At 35.2% G+C, this 22,976-nt stretch overlaps 2 protein-coding genes across 18 annotated transcripts in view; both read left to right on the top strand.

Annotated features, from left to right (window-relative positions):
• The window catches only part of sdha (succinate dehydrogenase complex, subunit A, flavoprotein (Fp)), a 16,274-nt gene extending 12,468 nt beyond the window's left edge, over positions 1-3,806 (top strand). Inside the window, exons 13-15 of one of the 2 annotated variants that reach the window (XM_073930652.1) lie at positions 129-259; positions 547-660; positions 3,203-3,806. In XM_073930652.1, the coding sequence (XP_073786753.1) occupies positions 129-259; positions 547-660; positions 3,203-3,289 (332 nt within the window). In that variant the 3' untranslated portion in view covers positions 3,290-3,806. 2 annotated transcript variants of the gene reach the window in all.
• A 3,039-nt stretch (positions 3,807-6,845) lies between these two features.
• rxrba (retinoid x receptor, beta a) overlaps positions 6,846-22,976 on the top strand; it is a 28,184-nt gene continuing 12,053 nt past the window's right edge. For 2 of the 16 annotated variants that reach the window (XM_073930511.1, XM_021467983.2), the window contains exons 1-11: positions 6,846-6,979; positions 7,531-7,667; positions 9,381-9,429; positions 9,640-9,869; positions 11,371-11,397; positions 11,828-11,981; positions 14,314-14,493; positions 16,763-16,786; positions 19,223-19,383; positions 21,398-21,527; positions 21,700-21,832. In XM_073930511.1, the coding sequence (XP_073786612.1) occupies positions 9,723-9,869; positions 11,371-11,397; positions 11,828-11,981; positions 14,314-14,493; positions 16,763-16,786; positions 19,223-19,383; positions 21,398-21,527; positions 21,700-21,832 (956 nt within the window). In that variant the 5' untranslated portion in view covers positions 6,846-6,979; positions 7,531-7,667; positions 9,381-9,429; positions 9,640-9,722. The remainder of the gene's footprint in view (positions 6,980-7,530; positions 7,668-9,380; positions 9,430-9,639; positions 9,870-11,370; positions 11,398-11,827; positions 11,982-14,313; positions 14,494-16,762; positions 16,787-19,222; positions 19,384-21,397; positions 21,528-21,699; positions 21,833-22,976) is intronic. The other 14 variants (XM_009294024.3, XM_009294022.3, XM_073930513.1 and 11 more) reach the window with 7 other exon arrangements.

The following is a 22,976-nucleotide window of genomic DNA, read 5'->3' as shown; positions in this document are numbered from 1 at the left end:
TGCCAATGAGCCTGTTGATCTTTTATCTGCCATAATAACTTATTAACTTATAACTTATTGTGTTATATCTGCAGCATGATTGTTCTTGTACTGTGCTGTCTTTCATTCTTCAACTTTTGTGTGTTCAGGTATTGTGTGGAACACTGATCTGGTGGAAACGCTGGAGCTGCAGAATCTGATGTTGAACGCGGTGCAGACCATCGTCAGCGCTGAGGCTCGTAAAGAAAGTAGAGGCGCTCATGCCCGCGAGGACTTCAAGGTCGACTTTCTTAAAACTACACACATCCATTAATGCACAAATTGAGTTGAATAATTCCTTCCCTGTACATTTTGATTAACATAATGAACTGCATCTCACCTGTTGTAAAGCAAATGTTTCACTGTTTTTTTTTTTTACATAGAGTTGCATTGTATTTAGAGGAATAATATTTATAATCCAATAATATGAAGGCTACCAACTTAAAGCTTATAGGGTTGGTGTTTGGGCTGTCATTTTGATGATATGTTCACATTTTTTATAGTTTTGTTAATCTGTTTTTCTTCTAGGATCGTGTGGATGAGTATGATTATTCCAAGCCTCTGCAGGGACAAGTGAAGAAGCCTTTCGAGCAGCACTGGAGGAAACACACATTGTCCTATGTGGATCCCGAAACAGGAAAGGTAAAAATATAATGGATCCTTTGGTTCATTGCAGCACTGTCAATGCCAAAGAGATACTTTAAATCTGTTTTTTTTTTCTTCTGTTGAGCACAAAAGAAGATATTTTAAATGATTTTGTAAACCCATAACCATTGACTTCCATGGAATTTTGTTTTCCTACTAGGGAAGTCAATGGCTCCTGGTTTCCAACATTATTTTAAGCATTATTCTAAATCTGTTCACTTTATAACAGGATTGATTGTGTGTCTATTCAGAGGACTTTACCCTTTAACTGTCACCATCCCTTAATCGTGACACTTTTTAGATCACTTTTTTGCAGTTAAACCCTAATCTAATCAAGACTTCTGAATACATTTTTTTTTCATTGTTGTTTTTTTTTTTTAAGAAAAAAAAATAGTAATAGATTAAAAGACATAGACTGTTACCATGCAACCCGTGGAACCATTTATTGTAAAATCTTTAAAGCATAATATTTTAGTCTAAATATAATCATAACAACCCATATGACATTTTAAAGCTTAATGTCTGGTTGTTTTATAGATATCACTGAGCAACAGATATTTGTTTATTTGAAACAATGATTCATCAGATTCGTAAAACATTCGTTAAACATTACTTTGCTACAGCAATCCACATGTAAAATAGTTTTCGATGTTTCTTTAGAGGCTTAATTCAAATCAAATGCCATTAAACTTCCTATACTACTTTAGAATTGTATGTCAACATTAAAAATATTGTCAAAAGTATGAAGGAAAAAAGGGTTTATGTACATCAAAGCATAGGGGGTGCCACATTGTATGGTCACTGATTGAAACCGAATGTCATACGGTGGTGATGTTGGGTACTGTGGCTAAACAATCCTCCTGAAAGCTCATCTTTTAAGATTTCAGCTTCATATTTTTGGAATATTATTTGTTCAGATATTTAGCTTTGATTTTTCTGTCAATTCTGGGCTAAAACAGGGTAATCATTAAAGTTGAATATGTTATGTTCATGTATATTTTCAAAAAGTGGGGGCATCAGTTGAGGGGTTAAACCACTTGTTTCATATTGATTTGGGTTTTTTAAGTTGGTAATCATCAGAGTTCTGGACAAACCAAACAGATTTTCAAGTACGTTTGAAATCAAAATTGACAAAGTTTATTTTGCTACGGCATGTTGTTGTTTTTTAGGTAAGTAATGAATCTGTTCAAGTTAATCTTGGTCATTTTATTAATCTTTAATCAAGATTTGACCATCTCTTGTCAGTTTGTTGCTTCAGCCACAATATTCTTAACCTCTTCCCTCTTACTGTTCATTTGCTAAAAGGAAATGATGCATATAAATATTCCGTTCAGTTAAAAGTAAATCAACATACTGAAATAAAAGTCTCAGCAACTTCTGATTCATGCCAAGATAAAATAAAGTAAGAGAAATTTCTCTGATTTTAAAGATTTATCACTCACCTTCTCTCTCACTCTCCAACTTAAATTTTCTGTCAATATCTGCTGTTTCATCATATTAAAAGCAAAAATGTATTCCGAAGACTAACAAATTTTGAGTTTGGAACAACAAAGAGGCATTAAATGATCACAAATGATTTTCATTTTGGTGTGTACTATCCCTTTAAATCAGGGGTCACCAATCTCGTTCCTGGAGGTCTGGTGCCCTGCAGGGTTTAGGTCCAATTTGAATCAACACACCTGCCTGAGTGTTTCAAGTATACCTAGTAAGACTATGGCTGTTTCTCAATTCCATGAAGGCAGAGAACGGACTTGTGTTCTTGTGGAGACAGGTCTTGACCGATCTCCTCGGTAGAGCGAACTCAGGAGACTGCGAGGGCAGAGAACGCGTCCTTTGAGGAATGAGATGCTGTGTTCTTCCTGGTAGTCACATGACCTTCACGCGTTTTAATAGTAAATGATTTAAACATTACAGCATTCATTCAACGATTTATTGTTTTTCCCCTTTTTTAAATATATACTTTGCATAAAACATAATAAATATACGTTGCGCAATATAAATAAAACAGATTTTAATAGGAATTTCAGCAAACAAACACCCTTAATGTGTTTATTCCTTTATTAAGATGTTCATGGTGATGTTTACTTTCACTGTTTCATTTAGGGAAGCTCCTGAGGTAAATAAATGATAACTCTGAACTTTAGTAATAAATCTAAATAAAATGCTGCGCTTCACACCTCCAGTCGCAATGACTTCTGGGACTTCCAGAGCGAGATCGTTGCTCAAGTCTGCATCTGTGCGTCCTCAATATCAAGAACACATCCTGGAAGTTTCACGTGGCCTCCATTCTTACAGTCTTGAGTATTGGAACTGAACTTTGTCAGCTGATGATGACGTTACACGAGGAAGCAAGACCGCAGAAGAGCGCATATTGAGAAACAGCCCTTGATTAGCTTGTTCAGGTGTGTTTGATTAGGGTTGGAGCTAAAATCTGCAGGACATTGCTCTCCAGGAACAAGTTTGGTGATCCCTGCTTTAAATCCTTTATGCAAGTCTTCATACAGTGCTATCAATGAGCTAACAATAATGTGTGTTTCAGGTAACTCTGGAGTACAGACCCGTGATCGACAGCTCTCTGGACGCTGAAGACTGCGCCGCCATTCCTCCTGCAATCCGTTCCTATTAAACTCCTCCCCTCCCACCCAAGCTGACTCCGCCCTTTTCTTTATTTATAATCAGCCAGTAAAATGAATATCCTGCATTTAACAGGCTACGCTTCAGTTAAACATGAGCACTTGCAGAAATATCAGTGAAATACTACTCCAGTCAGACTTCATGTTAAAGATTCAACCGTTCTGTAAACTTCAGACAAAAAATGCGACTTTTTGGTGTGTATTCTCAGAAATGCATCCATCACATTTGCTCTAAACTGCGCTGGCAAGTAAATCATGAAATATTTAATATTTAAGTGTTGAATGATTGTTATAACGCTGTCAAGTAGCAGTTACTATCACAGTAGTAAACTCTTCAACTTAACAGCTTGTGTGCAATTGAATATCCGGTTTCGCATGTGTTCGACCTGGTGGCCTTTCATCTGCAAATATGCTCACAACTTGTCTGTATGTAAAGTCCTGTACATCTTGCTTTGTTCTGTTTCGTAGATTCAGTTTCAATTCAATAAAGATTATCCGGGTGACAATAAATGCGTCTGTGATATTGACTGAAATGTTTGAGGATTCACTGTAGAAGAGAAGTTTTGGGTGAGGGAAAATATGGAAAAATATTTAAAATAATATTACAAATTATTGGGGGTCATGGTGGCGCAGTGGGTAGCACAATCGCCTCACAGCAAGAAGGTTGCTGGTTCGAGCCTCGGCTGGGTCAGTTGGCGTTTCTGTGTAGAGTTTGCATGTTCTCCCCGTGTTTGCGTGGGTTTCCTCCAGGTGCTCCGGATACTGGATAAGTTGACGGTTCATTCTGCTGTGGCGACCCCTGATTAATAAAGGGACTAAGCTGGACAGAAAATTAATAATGTTACAAACAATTTGTCCGTAAATGTCACAGAGTTCTTAATATATTCTGTTATGCTTAGTTTGCTCATTCATTCATTTTCCTTCGGCTTAGTCTCTGATTTATCAGTGGTGGTCACAGCGGAATGAACCGTCAACTATTCCAGCATTTGTTTTGTGCAGCGGGTGCACTTCCAGCCACAAGCCAATACTGGGAAACACCCATACATATGCTCATTTACACACAATTACACACTAAGGCTGATTTTGTTTACCCATTTCACCTAAAGCGCATGTCTTTGGACTCCACACAGAAATGCCAACTGACCCAGCCGAGGCTCACAACAGCGACCTTGCTGTGAGGCGACAGTGCTAACCACTGAGCTCTTCAATTAACATTTATTATTATTTTCAATAATGAATACAGTCGTGCTGCTATATTTTTGTTTGAACTTGGACAATTTTTCAGGATTCTTTAGCAGGTCGCACACCAGAAGCGCCGCTCGGCGGCGCGCCGCGCAGCGCCATGTATTTTAGAATTCTAAACATAGGTTTCTATCAGGATACACACACCGGCGCCGCAAGTCGGCGGCTGTCGGCGACGGCTCAGGACACAGTTCATTTTTCAGCCGCGCCACAGAGCGCCATCTGATTAGTTTCATGTTAAATATCATTCGAATGTGCGCGTCTGGTGTGTGATACCTTAAACTGTCATGTACGCGCCGTGTCGCGGCGCCGAGCGGCGCTTCTGGTGTGCGACCTGCTTTTCAGTAGATAAACTGAATAAACTGTAGATTTAAATTTATTTAAATGAAAACATTTATTTACTGTTGGTTTTGATATGTTCAATATATCCTTTCTGTACAAGAACACAACTGTAAACTGCACATATTTGATATTACAGTAAAACTTTATCATAGCACATAAGATCTACAAATATAGGTAAGTTATTGTTTTCTTAAATTGCCTCATTTTGGTTGTACAGAAAGAAAATGTCTAAAAGAGACAAAAATATCCATTGAAACGAACTGGCATTTGCATGACGCAAGCCATTGAAATGAATGGGTTTTGTGAAGGCAAATTGATGGAAAATTTTGATGAGAAAAATTAAGAGTGCACTTAGTTATGGGTTTGAGGGAAGTGTTAATATTTGTGCTTTTGTAATATTTTGTTTTAATTAACATTTATAAAATATTTAACAAAGTAGTACAATACCAAATAACACCCCAAATCCGACCAAAAAAAGGAGGGATCATCTCTGTTACCATATATATATATATATATATATATATATATATATATATATATATATATATATATATATGTGTGTGTGTGTATATATATATATATATATATGTGTGTGTGTGTATATATATATATATATATATATATATATATATATATATATATATATATGTGTGTGTGTGTGTATAAAAGAGATGACAAAACTCACATTTTTACAAAGCCAGTGTAGTGTTATAAATTTATACAGTAGGTTAGAAATAAAGGTGAAGATTTACAAACTTAAAATGATAGGCCCTTTTGTGGTTTCAGCTTTTAAGTTTCAAGATGTAGTTGTTCCATTTGAATGACATAAAGCAACTCGTTTAACCATCTCTGATAACAGGGAGCTTTTGGAGATTTCCAATTGATTATCTTTTTAGCTGGAGTCATGCCAAGCATCAGGACTTGCTGTTGGGTTAACGGAAAGGTGTCTATTATATTACAATATCCAAAAATAACCAAATTGTAATCAGGTTGGATATTGGTCTATAAGCACTGTAAAACAATTCAAAAATGTTGGAACAAAACAGGACAAATTCAAAATGATTGTGCCAAAGTCCCTTCTGCCCCACCACAACTGTCACATTTAGGAGATGCAGACAACAGTATCCGGATGCAGCCTTAATGATGCAAGCTGAGATTGGATCTGTCAGAAAGGAAATGTCATACACAATGCACTCAATTGAGCTAGTGACGTCACTGTGATGGTAACAAAGTCCCTATATATATATATATATATATATATATATATATATATATATATATATATATATATATATATATATATATATATATAGTGTATTCTATAGTCTTTTTGGGTAAGGTTAGGGGTCAGGTGAGCCCATTCAAAAGCATTGCATGCAGATTGCGTCTGCAGCCAGGCCCCTCTCCATACAGAGGGAATTGTTTTACTTTATCCGGTTTTAGAGAAGCGAAGGCGATGTAAAACTTTAAATTATATTAATTAACATCTTGAGTTTATCAACCCTTTCTTTACTCTCGACAGGGCTTCTTCTCAGATCTCATCAGCCAATATTTGTGTTTAATATAATGTCAATTAATGTTTTTTTTCCCAAGTAATGACAATTGACCTGAATGACAAATAGTTTTAATTTGTTGCAGTTGAAAATTAAGAATACTGCCCCAAATATTAATTTCCCATCTTCTAACATTGTTTTTACTTTAAATTTAGAGTAAAAAATCCAGATCCAGTTCCATAGCTGTAAATTTAGAACAACGTCTGTATTAAGTTGTATATTAATGTGTTAAGTTAATGCGACACACTTTGAAAGAATGACTCAGGCTGTTACATAAATGCACTTTCACTGCAGAAAACTAAATTTGGAGTTAGACATTTTGGCTCGAATCGTCTATCGCATGAGCCAAAATGGCGTCGGTTTCGATGCGCGGACGTAAACAGCTTCAGTTTCCTCCTCAGAAAGGAAGAACAGGGCAACTGTGAGAATCACACCGAAGAGATGGGAACGGAGAGTCGCGGCCCTAAATAAGCCATTTTAAACATAAATCTTTATCGCATTAACGTAACTCGGGTTAATGCTGCTGTTGTTTACATTTCCCGACAGGTATATAATGTTATTACTTGTATTATAATACTCGTATTTGTATTTTTTCGAGGTTTGTTTGCGAGCTGTAATTTGTTCTTGCAGAGTTATTAGCGTTTAGCTAACATGCTAACTGAGTCGATTAGCCGAATAAAAATGTGTTTTAACACGTATCACTCTTAATATAAATAACTGTCGTTTACTAAAACGCAATCAATGATTTTAATTATGTACTTTCATCAGGTTTAAGAGGGGGAAATTACACTTGTTTTACTAGTACATTAAACCTAACGTTACCATTACAAGCTAATCGGCTAGCCGATACTGAAAATTACATTTGACATGGTTTCCCTTTAATAGTCCTATTTCATCAAACTAATGTCATGCAGAATTCACTGAATGCAATTTTTTGTTTGCTAAAAGTCACGCAACTGATCGTAAAATTAAAGCTTTTGGCATGTTTACATAGAAATGTAATATACATGTTTTAAAGCATAACGACTAGTTATATCTATATATTATTTGTTTAAATGTTCATTGGTATCATTTACGCGGTGTTTTGGGAACTGCAGGGATCACTTCGGTTGGTAAAAGATCCAAAGGCCCGGGCCTCAGTCCGCGGTCTTGAGTTCGACAGCCACCCGACATCAGAGCGAGAGAGTCGGTGTGAACAGCAGAGCCCGGCTGCACAACATGGGCGACAGCAGAGGTGAGACTGTTTTGCTTTTATACCTACATGTGGCTCCATGTTTACGCGGTGAAATTTACACTTGGAGTTGTAAACTTTTTAATTGCCATTTCTAAGGTTTAATAGCCAGAATATGATTTTTATATGACTGTAGTATTGTTAAGGTGGTTAATTTATATAGCTTTGTTTGCCTGAGTTCTATTACAGAAGACAAACCTTTGCACAAGGCCCGCAAAAATTTAGGAATCTTTATCTCTGGCTATTTAGTGTAGTGTATTTATTTATTTTTATTCATTAAAATATTTTATGACTAATTTTAGGTAAAACTGTGATAACCTAATGTTTTTAAAATACACGTCAAGCCACTGTATCTGAAATTTGAGAATTAAAAAAGATGAATACAGGTATACAAGATTAACACTTGTGGCTCCTGTTAATATATTGTGACCTTGTAAAGGGAAATGTTCGATCAGTGCAAGAAACTGAACATTTATTACAACATTATTACATCCACAGCGTAATGATTTACATGGCAATCTGGAGCATACGCTTAAAAAATATATTGTGCGTAGTTAAATTTGCTTTCAAGCTCTTGCTGTTTGTTTACAATTGTGAGAAAGAACACATTAATAGTATTGTTATCAAGCATATCAGTACTGAAGACAGAAATTGAATAATCACAATGCAAAATGATTTCCCAAAATTTTTAGTCCAAATATCTAAACAATTTCAATCAAGTAAAAAATTGTTTTGTTTTCAACTTTAGAAGAAATAAATAAAAATTAAGCATTTTTATTCTTAAAGCAAGTCAAAGTGGAATAAGTAATATAATCTTGTTTTCACTTTAAAATGTAGATATTTGGACAAGAAACAACAAAAATTAAAGTTAGACTTTTTTCTTCTTCGTTTATTAAATGGTATAAATACAATAATTAAATACATTTTTTTAGCTCCTGGTAAAATAGAATTCAGACTCAAATTTGCACACTGTGTGATGCATTACATTACGATATCTGTGCTGAAATGATATATTATGCAGCCATAATTTTTAATCTAAATGGTATTTACTTGTGCTCTTGCTCCAGACTGCCATTATCAACTATGGTGTAGTGTGGCAAGGCTGTAGATTAAAGGATTAGGGCTGGGTCATTATCAATAGCTGTCAAGGTAAATGTCAAATCTCTATTTCATTCCAATTTAAAGGTGTATTTTTGCTTTTGAGTGTGAGTTTTAGAAACCAGATTTTTCATTTTTACTTCAACTCTTATATTGTAAAAATGTGACAAACAAGTCAACTAGATAGACATTTGACAAATCTGACTTGCAATGTATCAGTATTTATAAAATGTATAAATATTAACTTAAAATCTTTATAAGAGAAATGATTTTCCTAATTTCAGCATGTTCTAATATTTATATCAAATCCTATAACAGTTTGTTTTCTGACTTAAAAGGCACAATGCAGATGTGAATTTATGTTCAGTAAAATAAAAACAAACATGATCAAATATTTAAATAGTGTGTGTGCTTGATTTTAGTAATCTTAAATATTGTTATATCTAATATCATCCATCTTGAAATGTAACTGGTTTGGTGTTTATGATGATTGGTCAAATATATTAAGAATAAATAGGAATACTGTTGCTTTTTCTGGGCGAAATTATGTAGCGATACATTATCGTTACTGTTTTATCGCCTAGCCGTTCTATAAATAATATTCAGTTTCTTGCACAGGCTGATCGTTTTGCTTCATAAGACCGCAGTGTATCATCAGGAGCCTCAGGTATTTATTTTGTTTGCCTGTATAATTTTTTTTCATTTAATGAATCACTAAAAGGTCACAATTTCAGATTAAAATCTTTTTGTGTTGTTCTAATCTACGGATGCTTTTGGATGGCCCGAGGGAGAGTAAATTAAAATAAGCCATGTATCATCTATTTAAATTGATTGTCCAGTTTGTATTCAGTGTATAATCTTTTGTCTGTCTTCACAGATTCTCGTAGTCCAGACAGTTCATCCGTTTCCTCACCACCATCAGGTCAGCGTTCGCCCCCGTTGGCCCCGTCAGCTGCCGCCATGACTTCTCTCCCACCCATCACTTCGGCTGTGAACAGCCCCATCAGCAGCATGGGCTCACCCTTCTCGGTCATCAGCTCATCCCTGGGGTCTCCTTGCCTTCCTGGAACTCCCTCGGTGGGCTACGGCCCCATCAGCAGCCCACAGGTGAGCAGCTTTTCAGCAGGGTTTCATTCTGTGTGGAGGGCACTCAAAGAAAAAGAGTTCAGCTTGTTTTTGCCATCAGGATATTTTTAGAACATGATCATACTAGATTTAAGTCACCTTCTTTCTTTTTTTAAAGGTTACAGTTAGAAAGCTGCACAGTAGATCACTCAAAAATGAAAAACAAATTATTTAATAACCTGTCAAGTGCTTATAAATCTTAATCTACCATGATAATACTAGATTTTCTACCATGATAATACCATGATGATATTAGATTTTTATGTCTATGTTTTGTATCTAGATAATAAAGTAGATACACAGTAGGTGAAGGATAGCTCACTCAAAAATAAACTCATTTACACCCCCTCAGGTGGTTGTATATCTTCATCTACCATGATAATACTAGATTTTCTACCATGATAATACTAAAGTCTATTTTTCTATTTATATCATGGAGATTGCAGTCAGAAAGCTGCACTGTAGATAAAGGCATAGTTCACTCAAAAAAGAAAGTTTACTCATTTAATATCCCTCAAGCGGTTATAAATGTAAATCTACCATTATAATACTAGATTTATACCATGATAATACCATGATAGTACTAGATTTATGTCATGTTATTTTATTTAGATGATGATGACAGTCAGAAAGCTGCACGGTAGTTAAAGAGACAGTTCACTCAAATTATAATTAACTCACCATTTACCTCTCCTTGAGTGGTTAAAAGTCTTTGAGTTTCTTTTCTTCGATTGAACACGAGAAGATATTTTGAAGAATGCTGAAAACCTGTTACCATTGACTTCCATAGTTGTAAAAACAAATACTTTTGATGTAAATGGTTGCAGGTTTTTTCAAAATATCATCTTTTGTGTTCAAAACAATTAAGAAACACAAGCCGGTTTTAAACAAGGGAGCGTAAATGAGTGAAATTATTTTTGGGTGAACTATCCCTTTAAGTTATCAGCATTGCGATGTATATTACAGTATAAAGGTTTAAGGTCAGAAAGTTTTTGAGAATAAATACTTATATTAATGAAGCACAAATTTTAATATTAATATGTTTTTTTTAAAAGGATCATGTGAAACTGAGTACAGGAGTAACAGCTGCTTTAAATTTATCTGTAAAATTATATTTTGAACTATATGAAATAAGCTTTTACAAATTTCACAATTACTGTCTTTCAGTACTTGCATTTGTATACAAATTTCTCTATTTATGCGAACAAATTCATTGAAAAAAATCCCAGTTTATTCACCAAGATAATTGTAGCGTTTCCCTCTAAAACTGTTAATCTTTAACAGAGCTTCTGGTATTTTGACCTTAATTTCCAAAGTCTCTCAGGTATGCTTCTGCCGATCTAAGCCAGATTTTTTTTGGCAGTCTAAATTTTACTCTTAACAAACTAAATTTCATAGTGGATTTAGTGATTCTTTAGCAGCTAAACCCTCAATCCAGAAGCTTTTTTTGTGCGCTCCTTATCACTGCATTTCTGCTTCACAGATGAACATGTTTCCCAGAAACGCAGAGGTGAGACCTTGTACCCTCGCTCAGTTCCTCGCTCTCCAATGCTCTTTTTCGTTTTCTAGTCGCTTTTCTTTTGCATATTCTTTTTCTCTTTACTACTGCTGGTAAATGCTCAATTTGGACAATTAAATATCATCTTTTTGTGAAGGGCTGTGTTCAGATTACATCAAAATAAAATCAAAAAAGTTGATCATGTGTTCAGAGGGTTTTATTTGAGATGAAATGCTGCTTGAATGATTTGGGGAGAAATGTCTGGTCATGATCAGTTAATTAATTATCATAAAAAAATTAACATGTATTTTTCTGTTATCGTTTGATTTTTAACACTAACTAAAATGTAAGAATTATGTCATTTATCTATAATTTAATATGCAATTTTTCTGGCACTTTATGTCTGTTTTTCGTCTTGACGTCTCATCATCATCCTCCTCAGATCAACTCCACCGTGTCCATGTCAGGTCTGCATGCCGTCAGCAGCTCCGATGACGTGAAGCCACCCTTTGGTTTGAAGCCGCTGTCCTCTCACAGTCCAGGACCCATGGTTTCACAGAAACGCCTGTGTGCCATCTGTGGAGACCGCTCCTCTGGTACATCACATTAAGCATTCTGAATAAAACATGAACATGTTCTTTTTAGCTACTGAGTTAAATTGCAAACCTAAAAAGGAATTGACCTTATTCTGTAAAGCGGAAATGTGCCCATTTTTGCAATTGTTTTAGATGACTAGGAATATAACATGGCAGAAAACGCTCAGACTACTAGCTCTACAAACAATTGTGTTTATTATTATACTTAAAAAAAGTACAATAATATATCAGAAAATATCAGTTTGCAATGTCAACCAGCATAACAAGCTGCTTTCAGAATCTAAATATCTATGGAAGTGAATGAGACCAAAAGTATTGAACCAAAAAAGATTCCAATGACTGCACCTGCTCATATGTGAAGAATAAGGTCAATAGTATCATCAGTTTGGGTTTGTGAAATCGGAAGTTTTATATCGGAAAACACCTACTTAATAAAAAAATGCTGACTCACTTCATACTTCTATTACAGTGCAGCCTTATTACCTTTTAATCAAGAAGACATTTTAAAATAAAAGTTAGTAAGAATGTCGTTTAATTTGATTTATTTTAACATTTCATTTATCAGGTACATGTGTTATAATAATGTAACATGATTTCGGCCATTTTTTTTTGGTAAATTTTGTTCACAGAAGTTATTTTAAGACTATGATGTAAACACTTTAATATATTTCTGTGTGTATAAAATCTGTTTTTTGAATGCAACTTTTAGGGTTGAGAGACAAAATTGATTCATTGAAGCATTGCGATTCTTCAACCATTCTGAATAATTCTCAACTTCAGAATCAGTTCTCTTCAAATTAAGCCTGTGTGGGTGCATGCTCGAAACAATAATAAACATATAATACATATATATAATAATATACATTAAAAATAATAAACCTATACTGCTAAACATGCGTCAATTGGACAAAGATGGATAAATGTAAGAATTTTATAGACGCTGCACATTTCATCCATTGTGCAACTAGCTTCAGTTTAGAATTGCTAAAGAATGTTATAAAAACAAAAACAATTCCTAAATATATTTTTTTTCTTTGGCATTACTTAGTTTAAAAGGTTATTAACAAACTGCAAAAAAGAAAGCTCTTGCTTTTTTTATTTATATAAATTTAACAATGGTTTGTTCTTTATAATGACTCTTTGTGATTTGGCCCTTTACCGTTTCATTCAGACCTTCTTCATGCTAAATATAGCTTTAAGAAAATAAAATGTTTTGTAATGGCAGTGCTGTCAAACAGATTTCGATTATAATCAAAAGCATTGAAACTCAAATTCTGATTCAAAGGTGAAGATCTGTCAGCGCCAACAGCCTAGTGTTTCGTGTGTCCACATATAGCACAGAAGTACTCACAGTGACCCGAGTTCGATTCCCAGCTTGAGGTCTTTTGCTGATCCTTTCCATTTCTCTGCTCTCCTCACTTTCCTGTTTGTAATCTCTACAGCAGGGGTTTTCAAGCTGTGGGGCACCAGCACCTATTAAGGGGGCTGTGAGACATTTGAGGCGTGCACTCAAGGAAATTATGATGACGATTTTAACGCGTTCACAAGAGTGAATCTGATTAATGTTAGCTGCACATCTAACTATCTGGCCCCTGTAGAGTTAATGCATTTGAGTAAAACATAAACAACAAAAAAAAGGACCTGGTGCTTTTTAAAATGATTGATGGCGAATGAAAGTAAAACTGGTGAGCCATCTGAATAAAATCAGCAGGATGCCCTTTCAGATCTTTCACTAACTTGAGACACTACTGATTACGCTTACATTTAATTTTTTCTATTACATCACTATTTGCCTTAATAGACAATAATATAATTAAGTTGTTTACGTGAAGTGCTTTCATGTAAGAGTTTCATGTAATTTCAGTTCGGCAGTTTCACCTTCACTCATGAACATTCATGCTCCTGTGACAAACCGGAGGATTATCCGCAAATAAGGTGTAAGATTTACACGTGTCCTAAAAGGTTGAAAACCCCTGCTCTACAGTTCTATACATTTTTAAAGCTGAAAACCCCCAAAAATAATTCTTTTAAAAATAAAAAAGTCAAGGTCAATTTGAAGAGCCCAGAAAATGGGGAAAATGTAGGTCAAGGATTGTTTTGGAATCATAATCTGATCCAATTCTGGAAGTCACGATCTGAATTCTCTAAAGATTCCCACATCGAGTAATTTATTGCAAAAAAAATCGTCCATCTTGTCTTTGATTCGTTTACATTATTTCATGATGTAACACTTACATAACAACAACATTATGAAATTGTCTAAATTGGGTCTCTCCAATCTGGTGACTAATCTTCCACCTCGACAAACTGACCTGGCGTCTGTTCTCTCCAGGCAAGCACTATGGAGTGTACAGCTGCGAGGGCTGCAAGGGCTTTTTCAAGCGCACTGTGAGGAAGGACCTTAGCTACACATGCAGAGACAATAAAGACTGTCTGGTGGACAAGCGCCAGAGGAACCGCTGCCAGTACTGCCGCTACCAGAAGTGCCTGGCCATGGGGATGAAGAGAGAAGGTAAGAAGACAACCTTACACATACACATATTAGACGCCAATAGGAGTTTCACTGGTGGTGGTGGTGACCTATAAGGGGTTTGAAGTGGGTGATGTCAGTGTTTTCTTTCCTCATGAGTGGCCCTGTGTTTAATAGTCATTTGTTTGTAAATCACAGTACATCGGTCACAGTGTTTGTATTAACATGAATATGATGCAGCCGAAAGACTTGTAATGTGAAATATGTTTTGCTGTGATGTAGTGGTGCAGTGATAGTGTTTGATAGGAGAATTAGTGTGTAGGATTTAATGGAAATGTGGATGTAGCCAAAACCTGCAGAAATCTATGTATTTATTTATTTTATTTAGTTTATGTAAATTAACTTGGCCAAAATGTTAGTCCATCACTAAGAGAGATAAATAAGGGGTTAATGCTTAATAAAATGTAGCCAAATCAAAACAGTAATCACAAAAGCGGGTAGGGCTGGGCGATATGAACTAAAAAAAAAGATCATTATTGATAATTATAACAATAAATTTCCAATCTTAAAGACTTTTTTTTATGTCTGGGTAGAATTTGGTGAAACCAGACAATTAATTTAACTTTTTATTGTCAGAACATGACAATATCTGAGGTACAATCACAAATCTGAGGTACTATATTTATATTTTAAATTTTAGCGGTGGATGTACCAAAAAAAAGAAGTGATTCACAGAAGCATTGCGATTCTTCTTTCTCTAACAATTCTGAATCATTTCTCCATTGTTGTAGAATTTCAGATCTCTTAAAATTAGGCATGCATGGGTGCAAGCTGGAAACAGAAAAATAATAAGCTTTTTACCCATGCAACTACATGCTGCAGAATTTGGTTAATTTGGACAAAGATGGACCAACATATTTACGACAAAGATTTGACATACACAAAGCTTTAAAACTTTTTGGTCTGCCTAGATCAGGGCTGCCCAAACTTTCTCTTTTGAAGGGCCAAAAACTAAACTTGATCAATATAGTTCACAATAGTTAGATACTTTCATAATTTATTTAATGATGTTTAAAAATGACTAGAAAACACTGCTTTATATTACTAATACAGTAATACAATGAACTTAATACAGTAAAAACAAAACAGTCTAGTTTATAACAGAATTACACTAGTTTTTGCCTTGATTTGCTCACCAATGTCTTCTGCATAGTCTTCTACCTGTCAAGTGACTGTATTTGCAACATTTGAATGGAACTTGTAATTTCAGGTTGTTGTTTTTTTTGTAGCTCAAAACAAACAAAAAAGGTTGTCAAATTAGAAATGATGGTCTCTGTGTTAAAAGCATTCGCCCCAACCCTCTTCATCATACTCACTCTTCTCTCAGATAGGATGGTGGGCCAAATCAAAGGTTACAATGGGCCACAGGCCCTACTTTGGGCATCTCTGGTCTAGATAAAAGTTGGTCAAACCAGACAGTTATTTTACCTTTTTTATTTTCAGAACATGAACACAGGTATAATCACAAGTTTGAGGTGCAATATTTATGTTTTAAAATATTTTCAAGTAAGCTTAAATCCTTATTGTTAATAAATAATCTACTGTAGATTAATTAATAATAATAAAAACTACTACTACCAAATACTACTAAATAATAAAAATAAACATTATATAATAAACTCAAATACACTATTTCCATATTTAAACATCAATTGCTGTATTTCATTCTATTATTCATTTAGTACATTAATACTAAAATTTCATCTGTATAATCTTCCAATGTTGCCCTAAAACTACAGTAAATCAGTGGAATCCCCTTCAACTGAATTGCTTATGGGGCCGTGCTTTGTTTGTCCGCAGTATTGAGAATGTTAGCATGCCTTCATCTTTGCTAATTTCTAGCACTTCTCTTAAGAGCTTGACTTAAAATCAATAAAAAAAATGTGCACATTCAAACGAACCTAAATATGGTTTGGTGTGATTTGCAAACATTAAATGAAACATGCTATATTCTAACATTATGAAAATATTAAAGCAAACATGCTATATTATTATGCAAACATTAAATCAACGCTATATTGTGCGCTATATATTTAGCAATATTGTTTTATCGCCCAGCTCTAACAGTTGCTATAGCAGAGACGTGTAGATTTCATAAGATGTTAAAAAGGGCATGATCATAGACATCACAGCACAAACCGAAGAGGAGAGGAGAGGGGGAGGGAGGGCTGTTGTCACCACTAACACATGTCCCCCTCTCTCCCTCTTTTGTTTCCTCTCGTTCTCTCTCTTCCTCCCTCTCCTTCTGTAGTGGTCCAAGATGAACGACAACGATGTAAGGAGAAAGCAGGGAGGGAGGGAGGGGTGCTTGTGTGTATGTATGTATGTTTGTGTGTGTGAGAGAGAGAGTATGTGGAAATGATGAATGGATTGCTCTGTAGAATTGTAGTCACATCCATTAAAGCGTTCATTTCATCTTTTATTTTTTATTTTTAGATCCACTTTGAGTGTTAGAACATTTTTTTAAGCTAAACGTAGAGTGCTGGTTTAATTTATCCACCTTTTACTGTCTAAACAATGTTTTTCAAGTCATTTGTTTTCCAAATGATCCATAAAGGCAAAGTTCACCCAAAAAAAGAACTTTCCATCATTTGTATTTTGAAAAATGCTTGCTGATGGTATCCTTTGACTTCCACAGTAGGAAAAAGTTTACCATCGCCGGCATTTTTCGAAATAACTTTTCTGTTCAGCAGAGAAGAGGAACTCAAATAGCTTTTGAACAAATAAAGATAAGTAAATAATGGCTGATATTTCATTTTTGGGTGAACTATTCCTTCTTTGCCAGACTGATATAATATTAGATGACTTTAAAAATTAACTTGACACATGTATTTCTAATGTTAAAATGAATATTGAGAATTAGGTACTACACAGACAAAAACAGCACATTTTACTTCCTATAAATATATATATAAAAATGTATTTAAATATATTGTATTGATATTTATTTAGATTTTTGGTGTTTAAGAGTAATAATATCCATTTGCCATTTTGTAATTACCATGACCATATGCACTCATTTTTCTTTTTCCCATCTGAACTATTGACATTCATGTGTCTTCTATTTGCCCATGTCCACTGAATGGTGTGGTTCGGTACGCTTTTATAGCCGTTTCCACGGTCAATAGGTACCAAAAAGCAAACCATACCATACAACTTTTTTGGTACCCTTTAGAAAGGTTTCCTAGCACAACAAAAGGGTACAGAAAGGCGGAGAAAGACACGCAGCTGAACGCTATTGGTTTACAGAGATACGTCACTAACTCATACACAAGCCAGGAGAATAAAAACAAAGAATCGCCATTTTTTAAATACAAAGCTGAGACATTACACAGTAATAATAGATAATAACAAGCCATGGTTAACCCGAGCTTAAACAAACCATGTCATCATCTAGATCAACAGCCACAAAGCCAAGAAGAGCAGAACTACCCTGTGCCCCGTAGTTGTTTACAAGGCTGTCTAAAGGAAGCGTGGTTTCGCTTTCTCGCTTGCACTTGCCGTGCGTCTATATTTAAAATGACAAACTTCTTGACCTGGTGATAATAGAGTGTGCATGATTATTGAAGCACCTCTGACATCTGATCCTTTCAGAAACGGACAAATGCATAAGTGATGCGCAAAAAACAAAAGAAAAGTCAGAAAAAACAAAGAAACAAAGAATTTAGCCTTTAGCAACCTAAAATATGAACAAACTGCCATGTTTAACTATTATCATCACCTTTTGGGCTATTACGAACTCGGAATGACAAAAAAACTTTCTAACAAGGGGATACATGTGCTGGTGAAGATTAAAGATGCAGATAAGAGGTTTGCACTGTTGTATCCAAATAAGTACTAAATGTATGCTGTGTGTAGTTTTTCTGTAATGTATTGGAGACTGTAAGGGTCTGTATGTGTTCATATATGTTGTTTATTTGTTTCATATTATTGCAGATGTTACAGTAGGCTATTTCACATTATTGATCTGCAGTTATAATCAAATCATGTTCATAGAAAGGTTATTAATGAACATTTATACACAAGTATTTCTGTGTATAAAGCATCTGTTTTGTGAGAAGTGCTTCTCATTTGATATGTGAACGACCCGTACAGCTTTACGTTGACATTTCCTCGAGCGAAAATGACGATGACTAAAACTTTGCATCAGACAATACGCCCACCAATCCATTGGTACCCTTTTGGCAGTGGAAACAAGACTGATAAAGGTGATCCTGTATCGTACCACTCAGTGGAAACAGGCCATTAGACAGATGCAGAAGTTTTTATTTTTTGCTGATTAGTTTCTCTAAATTATTTTTTTTGAAGGTTATGCATCAATGTTTTGCTTCCACATGGTATGATCCCCTTTCAATGACAGAATGCAGCAGAAACATTAGTCATGTGAGAATGTTGTCATGAATATGTGTGATAAGGCAACTTTGTAGCCTTTTCTGGGTCATGGAAGAAGGAATGTTGCTGGAGGACTTTGAATGTGTGCGTGTGTGTGAATGAATGTGTTGAAAACTAACCAGGAACTACATGTATCTGTATATCTCTGTGTCTCTCTACATCTGTTTCCATCTTTACCGCTTTACCCATTCATCCCCCTCCCCTTTCACGTTCTTTTTTCCCCCGTTATGTTGGTCTTTCTCACACTATCCTGCACTCTGCCCTTCATCTTCGTTTCCCCGTCTTGTTCCTCTTCCTCATTTCCCTGTGTGCGATGCAGCCGTTCAGGAGGAGCGTCAGAGAAACAAAGAGCGCGATGGAGAGGTGGAGTCCTCCAGCGCTGCCAATGAGGAGATGCCCGTGGAGAAGATTCTGGAGGCAGAGATGGCTGTAGAGCAGAAGACTGAGCTGCATGCTGATGGCAGCTCAGGGGGAAGCTCTGTAAGTAACCCATAAGCGTGTTAAGGAGGATTATTGACCTTTAGTGCTGGGATTATTTTGTTACGTGATTGAGATCTTCAAGGTGATTGAGCTGTAATTGTAGCAGCCCATTGGCAGTGAGATGGTGGATTAGTTAAAAGCAGGAAGTTGAATAGAAACATTATTCATGTTAGAGTTTTGATTTGATGCATGATATTGGAATTTCCAACTTCGATACCACACCTTGAAAATATTTCATTATTTATTTGTTTTTTGATACCTTAAAACAAACAAATCCCGCCACATTAAAAGTATGCAAATAAAGTAAAAGGGAAGCAAATAATTAAAACGTATAATGCTTAAACCAGGTTTGTCAACAGTCCTTAAGTCTAAAGGTAACAAATAAAAAATATACAATCTCCATCTTTCTGATTAAAACAAACATGTTAATATATTATTATTTATTATTCATTATTCATCCCCCTTTTGGTGAGAAGAGAGAGTGCGAGAGAGCAAACCCATTATCGATATAAACCAGAAGCAAGATTGTATTGTAATAAATATTTCAGTATCGATATTTATCTATACTAGTATGTATATCTGGTTCTATCGCCTCTAGAGACTAGATATTCTAATTTCCAATTGTAAATGGCCCCCAAAAAATCTACAGTGGCAAGATGAGCAAAAAATATTAAAATGCCCAAACTAATGTGAGCTCAATTAAGGCAGATACTTTGCATTGTCTACTCTGCCTTGAGTTTGGTTTAATCGTACTAGAGTTCCATTTCTCATTTGGTTTCGGGGTGAGTTTGCTCCACTGTGTCTATCATGGATCCTTAAAAAAAAGGAAGATAAATGGACACAGTCAGTCCTATTAGGGCCTTGACACAAAAAAGCAGACTGCAAAAAACTAGCACCAACTAAACACAACCGTGTTGTCGCCTTGGACCAAAAAGCTGCACATTAACACACCAAACAAATGAAATTCAACTGAAACTAGAGTCGTGTTGGCATGTCTTTCTGCTCTTCAGGGTGGCAGTATTCCGTTTTTTCATACTACAAAGGGAAACCAAACTTCCAGTTCACAAACAAAGCAGCGTTTAGCACCATTAAAACAGTAATTGTCACTTGCCATGGAAGGATTCGTTCCTGCAAATAAGTCTGATAATCTAATAATCCTTATCTTAATGCAAATATTTTGGAAATTTAGCACCCAAAGACACAAATAAGGAGGTGTGTAAGGTATGGGGTAATATGGTGGACTAATTACTTTACAAAACTAATTTGCCTGAGCCAAAATGATGCCATCAAAATAATTTGGTTAAACAAGCTACCAGAACACACACTATGCTTTTTCCAAACATCAGTCATCTAGTTAAAACCACAAATTAGCAAAACAGCTTATATTGTGCATGTGTGAATTTGTATTTTTTGGGCTGCAGTTTTGAAATAAAAGTAATTTGTAATGTCAAGATATAAAAATAGCTGCAGTGCTCCCCATTTGCAGTGATTTTTTTTTTTTTTTTTTTTTTTTTTTTTTTTTTTTTTGCTTGTGTCTTAAATGCTTTGCTTTGGTTTCTGAGAAAAGGCATGATTTTGATCTCCTTTAAGACATGACACAAGCAGGAAAACAAGTAACTGAACCTTGTTTTAGTTCATTTTTCACAACACATGCCAAAATGGTCATGTGTCAGAGCAGCATGTGGACAGGAAGTGTTTTTTTTTTAGCTTATCATATTCATTTGATCACATGAGTATTTGCAGTACAAATGCAATCCGATCAGTTCATTTTGAATTATCTGTGGAAGGGATCAAAAGCGGACAAGCTCTGTATTTTTCATCTGTATTTCACCTGTACTTAGTAAAAGTGTTGTCCACTTGTGGTAAGCTTTATGAGGGTCTTGTCTGCAAAGTATTAATGTGTTTTTTCCAGATAAATTTACAGGTCTGCATTGGAATCAGCTGTTTTTCAGTTATTTACTTTTTTCTTACTCTTGTTACGTTTAACCTAAAATGCATGTTTTATTCTCCTCAGCCGAACGACCCGGTCACAAACATCTGCCAGGCCGCTGATAAACAGCTGTTCACTTTGGTGGAGTGGGCCAAACGGATCCCTCACTTCAGTGAGCTCTCTCTGGACGACCAGGTCATCCTGCTGCGTGCCGGTAAACCCATTTACCTCTGCTTTTGCCACTCTGTGTAACGTTTTTGCACATTTAAATTATTTATCTGAAGCTGCAAAATGTTTTTTTAGTGATTTCTTCCCCTAGCAAACACTGTTAATAATTTATATCTCTAAATATTAAGTCCCCACTCATGCTCTGCTTTATCTGTCAGGCTGGAATGAACTGCTGATCGCATCATTCTCTCATCGCTCCATCACAGTGAAGGATGGCATTCTGCTGGCCACCGGTCTCCATGTGCACAGGAACAGTGCTCACAGCGCTGGGGTGGGAGCCATCTTTGACAGGTAATAGTCATGTCCCGTGACTGCAGGCAGGATAGGCTAGTGTTCAACTTTAGTCTGCCAGTCAAGTGTTTGAGGTCAGTGGGCTTTTAAAGAGTCTTAAACTCATCAAGACTGCCTTCATTTGATCAATAAAAGTCAATTGTTTGCTTGACAAAAATCATTGCTAATTTTCAGAACTAATATTCTAATTATTTTCTACTTGCTTATAAATGTTTTTTGAAAACTAGCATTTTAAAGAGTTATTAACTGAATTGAACTTTCAAACAGGGCTGGGTGATATTATAGCAAAGAATATTAAGATATAATGTATCATAACATTCAGTATAGATAATTTTTTTATTTTATTAAGTACATTTAAGAATGTTAAGTTTTTCTTTTATTTAACCACTTTATAGTTATAATAGTTAAAGTATTATTATAAATATAATAATAGTTTAAATATTTTTATAAACTATTAAAATAATAATTTTTAAAAAACAAACAAAAAAATCTCATCACGTATGTCTTATAAAATAAACATAAGTGTTAAAGAGACTTGATAAATAAAATGTTAAAAAATGTGTGCTATGGTAAATTGTAAATGCTAAACAATCAAAGCAAACTTTAAGGTAGATCAACATCTGTAAGATGTCAGTATTAATGATACGTTAAACCTCAAACTCTATAAACAAAACAAATTATGATAATCAAATCTGAGCTTTCAAGTAAATAAACCAACCATCATTATTCTAAAATACATATTGCTACATTACAAATTGTGAAGTTGAAGTCTTTATTACCCCGTATGCTACAATTTTTAGTGACTGGGATGCACAAGAAAAGAAACCAAAAAGCCATTCTGGTAACATCCTTACATCCTTTTCTATTTACTGTCTCCATGCTGCTTGTCATGACACTTGTCAATTTATCATGTTATTTTGACCTGAAGTGCCCTTGACAAAACCCAAAACTCGCAAGTGAAAAGCACAAGCGCGCAAATACCTTCACCATTTTTCACCGTCTCTCGTAACTAGGTGACCATCAACCGTTTTCTCAGCAGATGACAAACAGACAAACCATTGCTACAGTTCCGATACAAGTTTTTACTTATAGAGAAAATAAAAAAGCACTGCAGCATTTGGGTGCTCTGTGTTTGTCTGAGGTT

The sequence above is a fragment of the Danio rerio genome, chromosome 19, assembly GCF_049306965.1.
Source record: "Danio rerio strain Tuebingen ecotype United States chromosome 19, GRCz12tu, whole genome shotgun sequence".
Taxonomy (NCBI): Eukaryota; Metazoa; Chordata; class Actinopteri; order Cypriniformes; family Danionidae; genus Danio; species Danio rerio.
This window is presented reverse-complemented; position numbering and strand designations above follow the sequence as displayed.